At 42.8% G+C, this 20614-nt stretch overlaps 1 protein-coding gene across 1 annotated transcript in view; it reads right to left on the reverse strand.

Annotated features, from left to right (window-relative positions):
- Positions 1 to 20614, reverse strand: part of DNAH5 (dynein axonemal heavy chain 5) — a 4235244-nt gene that overhangs the window by 1584107 nt on the left and 2630523 nt on the right. Inside the window, exons 49-50 of the mRNA XM_069613779.1 lie at positions 12176 to 12389; positions 2407 to 2630 (exon numbers count right to left, since the gene is read on the reverse strand). Of these exons, the coding sequence (XP_069469880.1) occupies positions 2407 to 2630; positions 12176 to 12389 (438 nt within the window). The remainder of the gene's footprint in view (positions 1 to 2406; positions 2631 to 12175; positions 12390 to 20614) is intronic.

Consider the following 20614-nt stretch of genomic DNA (forward strand, 5'->3'; position numbering starts at 1 on the left):
ACGTGTCTGACAGTGAGTTACGAAAGAAACTGGTCTGACACTGAGTTACGATTTTCCTGTAGGAAATTCTTACTCTCTAACTTCATCAAAGACATAAAGGGATCCTTGTTCAGAGGTGAAACATTCAGATTCCAGATCCCTATGCCATTTCCACAATTGCCCCGTGAGTTCTATACTGAGACCTCACCATGGACTGGAATGGTCCCTATAGCAATATCTTTATCAATCACTTCCCAGAGGTAGGCAGACAGAGAGTCCTGGACTGGAGAGCAAAAACTAGAACAGGGATTGCAGTTTAATTCTTTAACTGCCCTTAGAACGTAAACACTTTACTAATTTTGCCCTTTGGATGTATGGACTCATTCTAAAATTTGGAGTAAGGAAAATGGTGATTTGTGTGCCCACGAAATGTATAGTGCCATGGTCCGACCAGAATTCTGGGTCCAGGTAGCAACCCAATCAATGGCACGACCCCTAACATGAGTGCAGGGATTATTTAGAAACTTGAAGCTTACATTTTCCATTGCACCATGCCACGCTAAAGCCTCTGAGTAATTGACATCATTAAAATCAAGATTAAAGTCGCCCAACACAGTGAACCGGAAGCAACTTTTATGAAGGATACGATAGCCTATACATTTTCACAGTCAGCCCCTCTGGGGTGCCAGGCAACAACAGTTCACATTTTTCACTGTGTCAAGATGCAAAATGGCAACTTTATTAATTCTTTTTTGCAGTCCGATTTATCATTTAATTATGTCAATTCCTTTCAGGAATTGTTTAATTTCTTGTTCAGATGTTTTATTACTGTTTAAAGTCTGGGTGATTTGTTATAGAAAAATAATAAATAAAATAGAAGTTAAAAATAAATACATGTCTTCACCTTCTGTTTAAAGGTAATGAGTTGAGAGACTCCCAGATGTCAAACGGAAATGAGTTCAAGGAAGAGTATTTGTTATCAGATGGTTATAGCTATGTCTATAGTGTGGAGGGTTGCATTGTGACACTTGTTTCCAAAGAGCAACTTCAGCACAATGTGTAAGGTATGATAGCAACAATTGGTGATCTTAGACATCTGCAAAGATGTGGATTTGAAAAAAGGCTTTGGTGGCTATCCAGGTTTTGTATTTTTCCTAAATTCAAAGGTGGAGCTTTCAGCAATTTCTTCTGTGAGCTGACTCAAGCGTGTGCTTCTGTAGGCTGTTCCTCCTCCTGTTCTTTTTCTTTATCAATTTCAACCTACGCAGGGCAGTAAAGTTCAGATTTGATCCTCCTGGTAGGAGTAAAGCTTTGCACGTGGGTGCATTACCATGGATTTCTCGATCAAGTGACCGTAAGGCGCTCAAGAAAACAACTACATGAATAAATGAATATACAGCAAAGGGCCTCATTATGTGTTTGGTGGTATTCCAACAGTAAATCTGGTGGATTTTGGAGGTAAAGTGGTGGATTTATCTCCAACAACAAGCTGGAGGTTAATCTCTGCGTTTCCTTTGAAAATCGGCGGATTTACCACACAGTAATTCCGCTGGCGGGAAATCTGGCCAGATCTATATTTTGCTGGTGCGGGAAAAGTGGCAGTAACAGAATTACTGTCCATTTTTTCCTGCCCGAGCAAACTTGTAATTAGGCCCCATATACTTACCATTTAACCGACAGCAAGTGAAGTTGAGAGAAGAAACGAGTTTTGTGGTCTCTTAATTTGCTTTCATTGATTAGCTTGATCACCTTGTTCTATAATCCTTAGATTGTGTAAATGCTTCTGGAAAGCAAGCCTCCATACAGTGCATTGCAAAAATCCAATTTGTTTAAACTGTTCCCACAACCAGCTCTCATTAGGAAGGGCCACACAGTTTACCCTACTATTTAGTGATCGTGTGCATAGGCGTAATTTTGGCAGTCCCCAAGGGTGCCAGTGATACTGCCCTTGTGACCCCTGGTTCATACATTGCAGGGAAAGAACCATGCCCCGAATGTAAAGAAGGCTGAAGGTGGCATTCTTTGCTTCCAGCAGACACAACCCATTATACCTGCCCTACCCTCTCGCAGATTCCTAATAGCTGCAGGGAGTAAGTGTTGGCAACCTCTCTTCTTACCCGCGCTGCATTAGTAGAAGAATATCAATGGTACGCCCCTGGAAAAAAGGAAAAGCTACAAAAATAGAACCAAATCCGATCCCCATCTAGACCCAGAAGACTGTGTGACTTTGCAGCTTCTCCTAAGAAAAATGTGTCCGTGAAAATTAACCATGTGTCTATCACTAAAACGAGTGCCGACATCGCTATAAGGGTCAAGATGCTCCATATAAATGGCCAGTAGATGCATGATGATGTGAGCACAGACATTAAGCAGCTGGACTATCAACACGTTTGAGTACAATTTGTTTCGAATTTGATCTTAACTTACATTTGAACCATGGATGACTTCAGAAGTAGAATTCAGCATTCCCTGCCAGATGCGGGACAGATCACGCAAGTTGAAGATATAATGGAACTTGGCTGGGGTTGGTAGCATTTTCACCTTGGTCATCTGCCAAACACTCCGGGTTAAAGGCACGAGTTTAGAAACCGAGGCTCTCACTTCATCTGAAAAACCACGTTGGACACAGTAGTGCCCTACTCCAATCACACCTAGAAAATGCAAAGTAGATTATTTAAACGTTCACCTCCTCAAGAAATGTGTAGAAGTGTTAATTCAAGCATTTAATATTAACAAAACTAAGACAGATTATGGAAAGATATAGTTTAACAAGACGGGTAGCACTCACCGTCAAACATATTTTAGACTATTTTCCTTAAAATTCAAGGTTGTTGGCCTTGGTCCAAAGGAATGAAACACGTTTACAAATTATCTGATGGGCTGGTCTCTTAAATTATTTTAAACAAAATCGGAAGACAATGTCACAATGGCTCATACAGAACACAAAAGCAGAATAGTTGCAAATAGGCATATTTGCAATACAATGAATATCGAGCACCCAATGGAATTAAGGCAAACTGAATTGTGATGTACACAACTTCTCAGGTCAACTAATTGAAACCCATATTTGATCACCCATTATGGTAAACCACTACACTTCCTCCTTCCCTTAGTTGTTTTTGTTATCACTTATCACCGCTCCTGTTCCCAGTTGCTCCTGCCCCTGCTGTTGCACACTGGCTTTTCTTTAAGACCCACTGTATTGCTTTTCTTGTACAGACTGTAAATAAAAAGTCAAGAACGAATGGGCAGTTAACAGTAGGCCTGGAGCATCCGTCGTTTGAATTTATGGATCTATGTGAACATTATTATTTCATAATGCATGGTCACCTGCAATATCCGTATGACAGCCTGCTAATTATTTACTTATAGTCCATGACATTCTTCAATATCTATATAAATGCATCTATGTAATATTTAGGATGAAGTACTCCCTTTCGTGTGTTATAGGGATGTTGCAAGTCATAGAAGAGTTCTATGGCCAAGTAGAGGAACGAGACAGAAGGGCAAGTTCTTTTATAAAGTCACAGAACAACCAGGTAATTATTATCCCAGAAGAAGTGAATGCTATTTCAGTGGCACACAGGTTGTGCGTTATGGTTGCTAAACCAGGAGTTGCAGAATCCCATATGCACAGTCTCTAAACAGTCATCTGGTTACTATATGGCCCCCTTATACATATATGAGCAGTTATTTGGTACAGAAAATGAATAAGGTTCAGTTTCCTTTTAAATGAAGCACACTTTTGGTGTCCCTTAGATGGCATTCTCCGTGCAGCCTTGGCCATGCGGCACCTGGAGCTGAGCAGCTCAACGGAAGGTAGGATAGGTTGCATTCCAGTTTCTATACAGCAGTGATTACCTAGGGGGAGACCCCCACCTTAACAGTTAAAGAGGCATGAAAGTGTGGCCTGGGGATTGTGATTGAGGAGACGCAGAAACTAATTATTTGTCGACAAACAAAAGAAGTGCCAATAAATTAGAAATATAAACTACTTCAGTTAAAGTATGTACAAAGGGTACACCATGATCACAGTCTGCATAAGAGTTTTCTTTTTTTTTTTTTTTTACAGAAGCGCTGGATAGCTGTTCTATATGTATGTTGCAACATGTACGGTTATTTGCATCTGGCAGGGACCTGCCCACATATCTAACGGTCCCTTCTACACAACAGGCTAAATGATCAGACTCGACTTTATCATAGGGTAGATAGACCACCTATATCAACTTTGGCATTTCTCTATATCACACAGCTTTTATTGCAAAACAGTTTTCTTTATTTCTTTTTCATAAAAACATAATAAAAAATATATAATCAAATATTTTCTAATCATCATTCACCACGTTCATACAACATTTATTCTACATATATGGGGTAACTTAATTTGCTTTTCTTCAAAACCATAACAATTATTCAGTTATGCACACGAGATAGGGAAAGACATGTTAGATTCCCTTTATGGTCGACATATGCGTCGGCCCTTGCAACGTGTACTACACCCTCTCATGGGTTGTCACTTGATCTGATTATTGGGCCATCTTCAGGACAAAAGCAATTTATTCAAGAAGTTGAATTTCATTCCCCAGTTGTAGATTTTGTAATCTGTTGTCCATATAATATTTATTGGGACTTCTGAGCTTGCACACTGATGAATTTAGCTTGTAGCATCCAGTGTTATTTTACAGTCTTTAAATGATAAGCACACATATCTTTTTGGTGTATATTCTTTCACATCAACTGGAAATGCTGGTGAAGACCGAGTGGGGGTGTCACGATGAAACCCACTTATTTTTTGTTTTCGGTGTCTCTACAGTATCTTGTAGCTTGTTCTGACGGCGGCTGTCCCGTGATGTGAGGTGCCACCAGCATTTCTGGGTGATGTGAAAAAATATACGCCAAAAAGATATGTGTGCTTATTATTTAAAGAGTCAGCTAAAGAAACAGCTAGGCACAGAGAGGGGTAATCAATCTGTCTTTGTCCTGGACTACATTATAGCTCTCCCCATTATACAGCTTTGACCACCCCCAACAAAAACAAGGGCGTACCCAATTCTATATCCCTGCCCACATATTATAGAGATTTGGTGGGGAATTAATAAAGTTATTGAGGAACTGGCAGGGGAGCCCATACCATTTACCCCCCTGGCGGCGTGTTGCTCTTCACTGGTGATCTACCAAAGAGTTTTAAGAGTTTGCTCGGGCTAGCTTGGCCTTTTTCTGGCCAAATGGAGGATGGCCATGTTGTGGTATCATTGCCCTGTTCAAGTCATGAAATATGATTGAAGGACGTTGCTTTCTGCAATTTAACTGTGGAAACTTATTGTGAACCAGTTCATATTGTGTCAAGATCAAACGACAAATGTACTTTCACCCTTACTTTATAGTGTGCAAGTACCATGATCTAGCAGTTGTGAATGGAAGCCAGAAAGCAGTGTCTTGTCATTATACATTATGGTAGACAATACAGGCAAATTTGCTGCATGTATGATAAATTGCCTACATTTATTGGGCCTCATTCTGACTTAGGTGGCAAATTTGTCCGTAAATCTGCCAAATTACCACCACAATCAGTTATTGTTACCATCACTGGGTCCTGTGGGTTTACCCCAGAATTACAAGTGGTGGCAGAGCAGTGTCAATCCCCATTTTTTTTCATCCATAGGACACTGTGGGGATTTTTGGCAAATTTACCATTGGTCGGAATAACTGCACAGTAAATCCGCTGCTTTTTGGAGGTAAAATGGAGGATTTGCCTCCAGCAACAAGCCAGCAGTAAATCCGCCAAAAATTACAATTGGGATGGGACAGGGTGTAGTTTACCAGGGACACAGTGAGGACGCTTCCCAAAAGACCTCTGTGAATCTGTGGCCTAGCAAGGCCCGGGTTGCCTGAGGAGGGGAGGCCAACAACGGGGCTCCTCTATGAGGGTCCTCTGACACCCCATGAAGTGCGCCGGTCCTAGCATGGACAACTCCTGAGCCTGATACGGGTGATTACAAGGGTCCGACGACAACACAGAGAGTGATCCAAGATGGCGACTGGGACTTGAGACATACGCTTCCGACGTGCAGGTGGGTTTTCTCTGTGAGCCAGCCCGGGCAGCAAGGGGCCGAGACCTGCACAGTGACTCATGCCCCCAGCCTGATTCATCTTGGGCCCTGGGGCTATCGGACCCAGAGAGGAGACATGGAAGGCAGATATGCACGCTGCAAGGAGGGGAAGCGTGTGCTCATGGGTCTGGTCACAGAGCTCTGCACCATTCCTCAGCTGTTGAATGTGGTGAATGTATTCCTCCCAACATTTTTCCCTCATGAGCAATGGCTTTCGCCCTGTGCTTCCATTGTGCGCAACAGGTGCTGAACGGGTGCCACAAAGGGGATCATTGGCCTCCTTCACTTTGGCCGAAATATGTGTCTGGAGTTGCTGGCGGTAATCTTGTTCAGAGGAAAATTGCCTAGCATTTTGGTGCTGGACTGCCCTTGTGCGTGGGACAAAGACTGATATGAAAATTTATATTTTTCCTCTATGAAGGGTGCAGTGAGCTCAAATGTGGTTGTAGACATGGTATGCAGTGATTATATTGGATACAAAACAATTAATAGAATTTTTGATGAACCCAAAACATCTATGGAAAAAAAATCCTTTTAAACTTTATATATGTAGTTGGGAATGGGAATAGTAGTTTTGGGGGTGGGAAAAAGTATGAATACAAAAAAGAGGGGCTTGGAAGCGAGACGACACGGAGCAACACAGGTTGGATCCCCGGGTCCACGCTTAGAAACCTCTGGGTATTAAGCGCGTTATAAATAACCTATCATATTATATTTGCGGATTGTATATTAAAGACTGGTACTAGAAGCACTTTAGGAGAAGGGAGTCATTCTGCTAACTTAAGTTAGTTTATTTAGTGGCAGGGTCAGTTAGGGTCTTTTTTTGGAGATTGAATGCAATTCTTTGGACATTCAGGGCTGACAAATGAGAACCTTAGTAAGGTAGGTACATACCATCACACTCGGATCCACGCTGGGGACTGGACGTCCCTCCGCAATGACCACTAGGCAGCCATAGTTAGCAGAGATGACCGCAACTAATCTACTCAACCTTCAATGCTCCGTGAGCCTTGAGATCTCCTTTGAGAAAGATCCCCCACTGTCCCTCATTGATCGCACTTACATCTACCAACGACACTTGTTCTCCTGAGGCTCAGAGTGGCTCTTAGTAATAGGAGACATACTCTGGAGAGGGATCCTCTAGGCCTGTTCATCACTATACTGGAAGCTGGGTCTATGCCACACTGCCTTTGGAGAACGGGGTGGTCCGCCAGTGGCACAGAATGGTTAAAATGCCCACCAAACAGAGTGGAACCCACTCGGGGGACATCAAGTGCCTCATGTAAGCCCAGAAAACCTCCAAAAAGAACCAACAATTTATGGTGGCGCAGATTAACTCCCTGCAATCCCAAATTACTCTAGAATACTCTCCAGCCACGGAACTGGACTTGCAGCTCATGCTAGCAGAGATCAAGAAGGTGATGAAAGATAATGCCTCCATGCTGTCTGAAGCCAATGGGCGCTGCATGTGCTACATATACTGCGGATGACGTTGACCATCAGACGGAGGCCTTCGAGGGACATTGAGTTATGGACACTACCGCACAGCGCCCTCTGTGGAGGAAAAACATTTTCTGAAGCAGCTGAAGCTGGAATATAATTATCAAAGATGAGGAATACCTGGAAGGATTCAATCCATTCTAAAATCCTGTCAGATGTGCACTCCCTATGCACCATAAGAAAACGCCCTCCTTAAAACGCCCAGTATGCTATTCTTAGAGACCAGGTTGACCCCAAACTGTCGAAAAGATTGCCCTGACCTTTTTTCAGCAGTTGTGGTTCCTGTAAAGAAGTCAGACACACTTCTTAGTTTATAATCCCTTTTAGCTGGTGTTAAGGCTTCCCCATCCCCAATATTAAACAGCACTAGTGTAACTATTGTATCAATACAGCTGCAGTAGAGAGAATTCTTATTAGCCGGTTTTCCATCAAAGATGTTATATATTGCACTAATATTTTAAACTCATGCCCCTCCACTTTTATCAATCCTGAAACAGAGATATTTGCATTGTGAAATCTTTGGAACACTTCCAAAGAGAGGAAACATTCCTCCCTAACACCAACACCCAATACACAATCAAAAACAACCAAACAGACCTTTAAATAGGCATATAAGTCATATAACTGTAGTAACCCTTCAACCCTGTAACACTGCCTCCTCGATGCCTGCATTAAGAGCTTTCCAGAAAAACGAAGTACCCTTACTTCTCAATACAGTTAGCCTATATATTATCAACTATTCACACAAATAGAGTACTTCCATTGTTCACCGGTCAACCCATGTTTCTACTTGCTGTCTCAGTTCCTACTTTTACGCACCTAAATAGCCCTTGATACCCTACAACTGTGCTCCACTGTGGGGGGAGAAGTAAGAAATAAATGACAACATGAGAAATAATACAAAACAACTCAAATAGATGAAAGGTAGGCCAGCAAAAGTACACAGGAGCATTATACAACATTTGAATGAAGGAGTGACAGCACAAATGGAGGGTGGAGCAAAAGCACAGGAGGGCTTATCGAGAGTGCATAGGTGGGTGGGCCGACAGCTCTAGACGGCAGAAGGAGCAACAGCGCTAGAGGGGAAAGGAGAGAGGAAGTAGCGACAGTGCAACAGGGTGGAGAAACACCACAACTGGGAGGAGCACTAGCTGAAGGTGGAAAGGAGTACAAGGCGGAAGGAGCAATAGACCAACGGAGTGACAGCGCAAGGCGGAAAGAAGTAACAGCACATGGGAGGGAGAAGAGACAGCGAGAGGATGGAGGAGTGACAGCGTAAGGGGGAGGGAGGGACAGGGTAAGGGGAAGGAGGGTCAGCACAAGGTGGGAAGGAGGGACAGCGCAAGGTGGGAAGGAGGGACAGTGCAAGGTGGGAAAGAGGGACAGCAAAAGGTACAGAAGAGGGACTGTGCAAGGGGGAGTAGGAACAGCGCAACAGAGGAGGAGTGACATCACAAGTGGGAGGAAAAAGCCAAGGGGTAGGAGGGAAAGCACAAGGGGGGACTGCGCAAGGCGGTCTGGAGGGACAGTGGTAGGGAGGGATGAGGAACACTGCAAGGGTGAAAGGAGCAATAATAAGAGGGAGGAAGGAGCGACAACACAACGGGGAGAAGCGATGGCACAAGGGGGAGAAGCGACAGCACAAATCGTGTGGAAGAGGGACAGCGCAAGGGAAGGACTGCACAAGGGAGGAGGAGGGACAGTGCAAGTGGGAGGAGGGACAGCACAACGGCTCAAGTGGGGATTGACATCAGCTGGTTGTATGTATAATTGTAGCCTCTGGTCGTAGTTGACCTATATTGTAGTTTTGGTCTTCAATGTGATTTCATAAAAGGTCACCTGTAAGTGGTCAGCGTCACTGCACCTGTCCAATAAAGTACAACGTGTCTATGTCCTAACAACTTATTTAATTGGATAGGTACAGTAACACTGACAACATACAGATGTCCTCATAAGAAATCCCACTGAGATGTCTTATGACATCTGTATGTTGTCAGTGGTACTGCTCCTCTCCAAAAAATAAAACAAACAAGGGCCATGGAAACATGGAATAAGGTTGTGAGCAGAAGAAATGAACTACAACTTACAGATGTCCTCACAACTAATTTTATTGGAAAGGTGCAGTACCACTTAAAATATACAGATGTCCTCATAAGAAATCACATTGAGATTGGAGAAGTGCAGTACCACTGACAATGTTTTTATGCTGGCAGTGGTACTTCACCTCTCCAAAAATGAATTGCTTGTATGGTAACAGCATCCAGAAAGGGAAACCTACATTTTAGCACAAAGGGGCCAGGAAAGCAGCCCAAACGTAGCCCAACTCCCTCATGCTGCAAAAAGAAAGATATCTACGCCACCCCAGCTTTGAAAGTGACACAGTTAAATGACATGGTACAGAACTCCTGATTGGGAGAAAATTAGTTCAAAAAGCCACTGCTGGATTACATCGGCGTAATGGAAAGAAAATTACATTTAGTGTGTCGGACGATTATGCCACAGCATTTTCAGTTCTTATGCCAACCACAAAGTCAGCTTTCTGGCACCCCTTTCCGTATGTCACAAATGTTTTTCCACTGGAGCAAAATTGAGGCAGTCTGGTTTCTGTGCCGTCTTTAAAGCAGGACATGAATGTCCTATAATTCACAATTAAAAAGTGGAGAAACATTTATTTTGCATTATTCCTTATTGCATGAACAGAAAAAAATGAAAATTCAATGTGTGTGGTGAGTTTTCTTGCCTTGGTTCAGAATTCTATTCAATGGAGTCCAATAAAAATTTGGAACAGGTCTATTTCCCATCTTCACTGAAAGAATCTTTATTTAATATGGGTTGGGCTACAACCTGTTTGTTACATTCCGTATTACACAAGCAGAAATGTGGGACGCTAATTGCCTTTAGTCAAGTATTAAAACACGTGCATCCTTTAGATAATTCGGCGCAAATGGCCATTTCTTTCTTTTTTTGACCAGAATGCCATTAATGATTTTTATCCAAATATTACCAATAAGCAAACACATGTTGACAAACGGTTATAAAAACAGAAATGTTGGATGCATTTTGTATAACACACATTATTTGTAGTAAACTGAAAGTGAAAGAATCACATTTCAAGATTTGAAGATGCATTTTTATAGGTTAATCCAAGATTCCACTACATTTTTCATTCTCATCTATACACGTGGTTTTACTCTTAAAAGGTAGCACTAAAGATAAATGTGCTAAAAATACAATCTTGCATTGTGAGTAATTTCGATTGTCATGATCTGACTGATTGTGAGTTTATTTGAAATTTATTTTTTTAATTGTTTTGCTTTAAAGCAGGGTGTGCAAAGGAGGAAAAGGAGGTAGAAATCGGCCAGAGGTGTTTGGAAAATGGTCTCCGCTATTGAGCGCGTTATAAAAGGACAATTGCTTTATTATGTAACCAAGAGGCTGAATTCTTGGTCCCTGAAAGAAGCAAACGAGAGAAGAACAGAAGAATGGGTAGCATTTAGATGAGTAGCAAAGAGATGGGTATCATTAAGAATATCCACAGGCGCATTATGGTTCTTGATTTAAGGGCGGCAGTGGATGGGAAAAGGCAAAGGACACTGGGATCTGGGATGTTCATAGCAGTGACATGAGGCCTCATTTCGTTTATTGAATTGAGGGAGGAACTAGAAGGGCAGAGGAGGTGGGATATGGGATGTTCACAGCTTTGCTAAATGACTGCATTCCAATTACTTAATAGATGGTAAACACATAGCGGGCAACAACGAAAGAGGAAATACCTGCCTACCTTAGAATGATAAAGTCTTGAGAGCAACGGCCAAGGGGGCGGGGGCGAGGGGGTAAAGAAGAGGAAGAGGAAGAGACAGGACAGACTGGTTAGAGGGCATCGCTATCAGCAAATGGAGTGTGAGATTGAGAGTTTTAAAAGCAGCAGGACAACAGAGACAAATCAGTAATGGTGGATATACGTGATAAAACGTTAAGTGCTCTGCGTGCTTAGGCAGATACACTAGGCGAAGGGACAGAAGCTAAAATCTCATATATTCAAATATAGCCTGGCACCAGCAAATGGGGGGAGGAGGGTGGCCCAGTGGAATAGAGACTCAATGTTCACTGACTTGCCACCCATTTGTGATTGTTAATTACAGAAGTGCCCCATAGGTCTAGTGGTATTGTGGTACTCACTGAGGAATAGCCGTTCCAGCTTTGCCATCTTCAGGCACTATGCTTAGAATGTGGAGGGGATTGGAATGTAAGGACAAGCTAGTAAACAAATGTCACTCTTTGGCAACTATCCATTTGCTGGCAGCCAGCACTGGCTACCGTAGTACCTATGCCATTTACAGTAGGCAAGGTCCATTAGTTTGACAAATCACATGCTGCAATGACAGTACAAGGGCAGGCGGGTTGGAGTGGTTTTAAGATTCGGAGGTGGAAAGACCTAACCAAGGGCATTACTGCAGAATTGAGGTAAGATAAAAGGGAGCCTAGAGGGTCGGCCTGGTGTTAAAACATGAACATTGTATATTAAATCACTCTGAACCATTGCAACTTTTTGAATAATAAAATAATCAATTGTAATTATTTGGTACCAAAGATCTTGTCAATTGATGAATTGGAGGGTAGAGTACAGTTGAAGACTGAGAACTGTCTCTTCAGTCTCTGTGGAATGTCATTACGACCGCCACCAGGGTGTATCATAGCTGCTAAGAACTGTATGTCCACGATGTTGGTAAATTCCCCAGGCTTCTCCAGGTTATAGAATCCATTCTGTTCCATGAGTTGTCGAACAATCTCATTTGTAACCTAGAGAAACAAAACAGTTTTCACGATTATATCAAAAACGAAAATATACAGCCTCAATCACATATAAATACAGAGACAACGTTTTTGTTCTCAGTGGTTCCAAACAGGAGCTTATTGTAATTGTATAAAACATGTAAATAAATGTTTTATACTCCTTAAGATATATTTTACGATGTGGAAATCCAGTTGTACACCAACCTGTGTATTTTATGGGGATTTAGTTTTGTGATGTTTGCGTTCTTCATTTATTTTAGTTCCATTAACATGAGTATTGTGTGCTGCACCACTTGTGGTAAGTCAGAAGAAAGAGTCTGACAATGGATGGCATTTCAACTCAAGGTTTTTATTCAACAAAAAATGAAAATTACCTTTCTTTCCCTAAAACTAAAGGAATTGCTCTACCTAACTGAATTCTAACTCGGGTGCTCGTCGTCAGGGTGGTTGTCAAACTAAAGAGTCCATCCTCTGTTCAAAAACGATCCTACTCTGGCCCTACCACTAACAAAAGGTATTCAGCAAACTAAAAAAAGGCAACCAGGAGAATGACTTCCTTCTCCTGGTCAACAGGTTCGGCCTTAAGGCTGACATCTAATAGTCTTTGGCAATTACTTAGATAAGTCCTTTTAACTCCTCCCAGGGACTTCTCTAGGCTTGGTTAAATGTCAAACAATTCTTCTTCAGTGATGTATATATATATTCAGTGAAAAACGTTGTTAAAGGGACGTTATGGTTAAGTTGCGCTACTAAAGACCTATCAAATTCAGTGAAAAAAAATTGCTAAAGGGACGTTATGGTTTAGTTGACCTACTAAAAAGCTATCAAATTCAGTGCAAAATATTTTTCTACGTGACATTATACTTACTTTGCACTAATAACAATGTATTCATATTGTGGTTACTAGTAAAAACGAAAAACACCAGTTATGGTAAGCTAAGCAACCATAATTCGCGCCACCAATCTGCACTGCAAGGACTAACACCCATGACATCAAAGATGACATCACAAATGTCATTGATGACATCACACTTGAAATAGATTTTTATGAAAAGTCCCTACAAGGGGTTGTGTTTATAATGTTGGTAAAAAGATGTCAGAAGTGATTGTGTAATGTGAAACATGTAATAACTAGCTAATAATTGAAGACTTACTACACACATGTGCTATTACAAACAATACACATGAAGACCCACAATGCATACAAATCGGAGGCACATACAGGGAAACTAAAGTAAGGAAGAAAGTAACAGCGTCATCAGAAATTGTTAATAGGATTAAAGTTTGTCTGCATGTATACAAATGAATTGTGTGTTTGAGTCCCCATGTATGTGCACCATGAGCTGAGATCAAACCCTAGGGAAAGTACTTTAAGAACATATGACAAAGTTAACATCTAGATATTCAGCACCTTTTTAATTTTATTATTCTGACTGTCAGTGAACAAAACCATCTGGCCTAGATATTTCAGTGAACGAAAAAAGTGGGACAGATATGTGATGTCATCAGTGATGTCATCAATGACATTTGCAAAGTAAGTATAATGTCACGTAGAAAAAGATTTTGCACTGAATTTGATAGCTTTTTAGTAGGGCAACTAAACCATAACGTCCCTTTAACAACGTTTTTTCACTGAATTTTATGGGTCTTTAGTAGCGTAACTTAACCATAATGTCCATTTAACAACGTTTCATAGGTTTTTACCAGGATACCCTTAGTTTGTAAAGATGTACCATACAACATACTGAACCTGCTGGCGTCATGTTAATGCGCACAGCAGTCGCAGAGTATGCGTCTGGTCGCAGACATCGGGTGGCATCCAACCTGCTCAGAAAGGCAGGGTACTTAGTGGTACCATTCAGCTAACACAAGGAGCATATGCAAACCGCACAATGTATGTGAATTGCAAGGGGAAATAGAGTATGCCTGCAAACTGTGTACTTATGAAGCAAACAGAACAAAGGCATAGGGAGTGCACCATAACAGAATGCAGCAACAAGAGAAGTGACGTCTGCCTTCAACAATCTTACTGCACTTCTGCTTTACATAGGAACAAAGAACGAATGGCCAGAGTAAGGACTGGAAAGTACTAAGACCAGAACGTCACTACAACATAGTAAGCACACTAAAGTTTGTCTGGTAATTGCACAGGTGCTGCAGTATAAAATAGAAGTTAACCATACCGTTTTTCTTTTTACGCAGCAATGGCACACACCTTGGAGTGGCTGGAAGAGAATTTCCCTCATGACGAAATTACTTAAGATAGTAACCCCATTGGTACAGACTGCAGTCTGAAACGTGAAATATTTAATACCTATTGCTTCATGTACACCTAACAGATTTTCTTTTCTTTAAGAGAACATATTAAAAAGGAAAGCAATGCAGCACAATCGGCACCCCTTCCACAACAGCATACGGGCACAGGAAAGGAAAGAAACTGTATAAATAGCAAACTGGACAGCCTGGAAGCCAAAATGGAGGAATTGGTGAACAATTTTGCCGCCTTAAAATATTACGTACAAGAACATATAATGGGCAAAATGAAATACCACTGCCCGACCTGCACATGTACCCCTTCCCCATTTCAAAGCCCGCCATCCCCTCACATTCCGTGTGATCAGAGACGTTACGATGATACCTCAATCCCTTCCTCCCCTCACAACCAACTTGTACAGATCCCGAATTCCCCACAATATGTATCCACTTCTGCTACCCTTTCCCTTTCCTAATAGTATGTATGAATGTGTGGAAATAAAGGTTGATATGTAAATTGTTGGTGAGTGTATATGTGGCTTTTCCTTTGTTTTTAAAATCCCGTTATGACTCAGTGGCGCACAGTATTGGTAGGAAGGACCGCAATTAAGCAAAAGGAAGGTGTCCTGCCTAGCCTGTCTGCAATCACAATGGCGGCATCCCTACGACACCAGTACGAACCGCATGTCCGCATCTTGTGAATCATCTATAATTAGTTGTGGGAGCAGACGTTAGTCCGTTGCACAAGTATGCGCATGCGTATCTCTTCCTCTGTCTCCTGGTAACACCGCCCTGGTGCAGCATATGCAAAGAAACTTGTGATGAACGTTAAGTAGTTTGAGGCGTCCACCCACATCCTACAGGTAGCTGTACACATAAACATCCCACATGCTATATCCTACAAACATCCAGCTTGTTCAGCTTCCGGGGTCTGCTTCAACATACACATACCTTGTTGCACTAAATGCCAGTATCAATTTATTTTTTATTTATTTACATTTGTAAAGCGCACAACTGCCCTCGGGCATCGCAACGCTGTTAAGAAAGCTTACTTAGTTACATAAGTGCTTGCGAGAAACAGACAAAAGTACATGACTTAGTGACATAAGTGCTTAGCAAAGACATACAGTTTGCTGTTCAAATTAGAGGGGCGGCAATGGCATGCAATGCGTAGAAACAGTGTAGGTGGCACAGACATGAAGCACAACCCCATCTTGAAGGGTAGCAACATTATACTTGTCCCAAAATGGTTGGTGCACGTGTGGCACACTATTCATCAGTCCAGATATTCCAAAGGTGTGCATGGGACACCTGCGCACATGCGTACAAAGTATTCCACCCAAAACGTGTCCTGCGTGCATGCCGTTCCAATCAAGAACATTTGCGATGTCACCATGCGACCGCACCGACGATGCACGTGGGCCCTTATTTCGCAGACATGATCTGGACCCACGGACAGCAGGAAAGTACAGTGTTCTGCAATCTACAGAGTGTTATTGGGAAAAATACACACTTACAAATATCCCACAATGTGCCATTGCACATGTATGTATGTGTTTGAACGATGTACGTCTCTTTTCCGGGTGCAAGGTCTCCACAGCAGCCCTACAAAAGGCCACACCGCAGAGCTGCTCTGCATTCTGTTTGTAGCTTTTCAGATCAGAGTAGCGGGCCACATAGCTTTGAGCTGTAATTGATTTGCGGAGCAATTCTGCTATGCTACATTACCTTTGCAAGTAATGTCAACCATGTCAGCCCGGCTCACTACGCACAGTAATGGTGAAAAGTATTAACATCCCTTCCTGTGAACCACACCCTCAGTACCAATAATCCCCACTGTCAGATTCCCATGGGCAGCATACTGAAAACGGTAAGATGTGGCACATGCGCTTCCCCAAGTACTGCGAGTGCCGCGGCTCAGTAAAGCAGGAACAGTCCTTCTTCTCTTTCCATTATCTTCTTTCCAGAACGCCCTCATTGGGTACTGTTAAAAAGTCGCACACATATCCACCAATCACATTATAGAGCTCTCCATGTAACACTATCAGTTCTGTACAACAGTCCTCTGCGTAGCCACCACACCCAGAAACGTTAGTGCGCAATCCCTTAGCCTCCACAGTCCCATTTCCATGCCCGCCATCCTCAAAAGCCCTGGATGTGGCTTTTGTGCTGTGTGCGGGCATGGGGGAATAAATTGCAACCAGGGTAGGGTATTTCGTCGTTAGTTGTGGCTCAGAAAAGATCCTTTTTTTTATGGTGCTTCAAGAGAAACACCTCTTTTTCGTTTTTTATAGTGTTTTGTGTTTTCTCCTCCTCCTCACATTCTTACCGTAAACTCTTCAACACATCCTGTAGATGGACAAACAAAAGAGCATCACCAATGCTGGACAAAGAAATGCCATTTGCATGGAAAAACTCTGCATTTAGAAAATTAATGATGTAATTGTTGCAGAAGAACATCCCACAAGCGGACAATAAATCGCACATGGTTCTGTTGATGAGACACCTTCCAACCTCTGGCTGAGAACAATATACATTACGATAGTCCCATACTCTTCTTGGTGGTATGGCTGAGAAAATCACCTGGGCAGTGGGAAAAAGCCTCTTCACTGCATTCATCAACCTCTTCAGTTGATGGAACAAATGTGAACAAGCCACGTAATCCAAATGCATGCTGCCATAATGCACAACGACAACATGAAAAGTACTGAAACTGGCCTCTTCTCTGCAAAGTGCAAGAATAGCGCCGAAACTGTGGGCATCGAGAGCGCACCACAATGCCTCCACTCCTTCCAAACTGAAATCGCCATCAAAGTCTCTTTCCTGGGCATACCTGTGCAGATATACCACAAAGGCATCACCCAAAATCAACACCGTGCGTCTTGCCATGTCAGCCGCCTCACTATGCAGAGTAATGAAAAACAGTATTACCGCCCCTTCCTGTGAACCACACCCTTAGTACCTGATTGGATAATCCCCACAGTCCCATTCCCATTGGCGAGCATGCTGTGAAGCGCAGACTGTGGCACGTGCGCTTCCCCAAGTACCATGAGGGCATCACCCCAGTAAAGCAGGAGCAGTTCTTCTTCCCTTTCCACTATTTTTTTGTCCAGCACTACCTCATTCGGTACTGTTAAATAGTCACACACGCATCCACCAATCACAGCCAAGATGTCAGCATCTAACACTGTCAGTTCTGTACAACACTTCATATGTACCGTTACACATTCAGACTGCAAGTGTCGTGTAAATTGAAAGCACCTCCAGTAGAAAGTTCAGTAAAACTATCCAAGATTTCTGAATCCACATTCATCCACCTGGGCACCCATAACCACAAAGTAGAGGTATGAATACTTTTTGTACAATATGTTTACAACTCTGTTATAAGTGCCTCTGAGCACGGTATCTGCCACTGAACGTCCATAACATACTTAAAAAACATACTGTTTTTTCTCCCATCACCTACCAATCCAATGCCACTTAAATGGTATATGCTTTCAACGTTTTCATTTACCCATATCAGCCATTTTAGTATCCAAACAGGAACTCTCTTCTTTCCTTCCGACAATGCTACAATTTCTTTTCCGCACTAACCTATCCCCTCATAAGCACTGAATATATTTTAGGAACCTAAACCAAGTACACACATTGCATGCATAAAAACAGGATGCCTGCCATTAACCGTGCACAGTTCACAGAATTTTTTTCCGCACTACCCCATTTCCTACAAAATTCGTTAAAATATCGCACAAAAGCAGCTTTGAATGTATCTTAGCAACGTAAAACTACCCCATGCAGTGCATGCTTACAAACAGGATGCCTGCCCCTTACCTTGCACACTTCAACCATAGGCTTCTGCATTTCTCTGTACAAACAGACCTTCTGCCACAGTTTTTGTGTACACACCACAACCCAAAACCTTATTGAGCAATGCCTTAGCCTCCATAGTCCCATTGCCATGGCTGTCATCCTGAGAAGGCCTGGATGTGACACGTATAATCCTGTAACTACAGCATAGTCCACAGAGTTATCATGCTAGGAATGGGAGGGGACAAGAAAGTTGAAACAGGGTATGGGATTTGGTCTTTAGTGGTGGCTCAGAAAAGAGTTTTTCTTCTTGTGTTTTTATGTGCTTGCAAAGAACCTTTTTTGTTTTTTCTCTTTATATGAGCTGCTGTTTTCTTCTCCGCCTTACATTTTTACAGAATTCTGGTCAATGCTTCTTGCACAGTGTAAAAGAAAATAGCATTGCCAATTCCGAATTCATGATCTCATAGTGGGTGGAGAACATCCCATCAGTGCACATAAATTCACACATGCTTCTGTTTATAAGACACCTTCTGAGCTCTGGCTGGGGACAAATGACACCGGAATAGTCTCATACTCCTCTTGGTGGTATGCATGAGAAAATCACCTTGGCAGTGGGAAAATCTGCATCACCGCATTCATCAACTTCTTCAGGTGACGGAGCAAACGTCCACACGACATGTAACCCAAATGTAGTCCTCCGTAATGCACCACGACAACATCAACAGTAGTGAAAGAGGCCGCATATCTGCAAAGGTGAACCGCCGAATCTGCACTCAGAGACTGCCCCACAAAGCCTCTACTCCTTCCAACCCAAAATTAGCAGCAATGCCTCTTTGCATGGCATACCTGTGCATATCCCTTGACTCACTAGGATGGCTCCCTTTTCACTCCCAGCTTAAATTTTACTTCCTCTGTTTAGTCTTCAAAGCCCTCTATTGTCTTGCCCCTCCCTATCTATCCTCCCGCCTCACTTTCTACACCCGTCCTCGTTCTCTCTGATTTGCAGATCCCTTCCTTCTTTCCCCTCCTCCACCCTGTGCCCTTTCCCGCTTCCGCTCCTTCCAACGTCTTGCTCCTTTCCATTGGAACCGTCTTCCCCTCCCAATCCACTCTACTACCACCTACCCCTCATTTTGCAAGACTCTAAAATCCTACCTCTTCCATTCACCCCCCCAGCTTCTTTCCACTTCCTTCTTCTCCATTGAATCCTCCTCCTCCTTCACCTTCTAACCCTCCTCTCTCACTTCAGTCCCCCTCCACATGCACTTAACCTCACCAATAATGCCAACCAAACCACAAAATCTTCACAACATTGGGCCGTCTCCCAGCAATTTGCACAAAGGAGAGTACCCAAGCACATAGAAGATCAAGTTCAACCCTACCCTCTTCTATACTGAGAGTATTCCAACACTGCACGCACTGCAAGACTGGTCACTGCAGCATCTCCAGCCATACACCAAGAACTGTAGGATATTCTAACAATCACCTCACCCATGGAACCAACAATATACATATGTCAGCTCACTTCTGGTGCGCTACCAAGTCTAAAATGTGCTCCACAACCATTCTTAAATGTCGCCACCCTCTGAGAGATGCAGAGTGAAAACTGCATGACTGCGATGGGTGTGGACCAGGCCTAGGCTCTTGGGTGCATGGCCTACGGCCTACTGCCTTTGGCCATTAACCTAAGAGTCTAGGCCTTGGCCACACCTACCGCAATGTAATGCAGCCATGCATGCGAACATGTGACCAAGTACCACAATCCGCAAACGTACAACAGCCATTGGCACTCCTACCCAACTTCCGCACCATAATGCCCAAGGGCTTTCGGCGCAATATAAGTATACAAACAAACATATACATAAACAGTTAGCAGAATCTACAAAGATAGCAGAGTCTCTGGCACCCCTACCCACTTTCATTCCCATACTATGGCGTTACTGCCAAACCGTACCATAAAATCTTCACAACAGTGGCCCTGCTCCCAGCACTCTATTAAGTGCACAAAACCAATACTTCATAGTGCAGTACAGTAGTCAGCACTCCGCACAATGGACACTACCCAAGACGATAAAATATGCAGTTGAACCCTATCCACTTCTATGCACACAGCATTTGAACATTGCACCCAGTTGACACACTGCAGGAGTGTTTACTCCCTGAGCTCC

This window comes from Ambystoma mexicanum, chromosome 5p (assembly GCF_040938575.1).
Source record: "Ambystoma mexicanum isolate Mex_15411 chromosome 5p, UKY_AmexF1_1, whole genome shotgun sequence".
NCBI classification, from domain to species: domain Eukaryota; kingdom Metazoa; phylum Chordata; class Amphibia; order Caudata; family Ambystomatidae; genus Ambystoma; species Ambystoma mexicanum.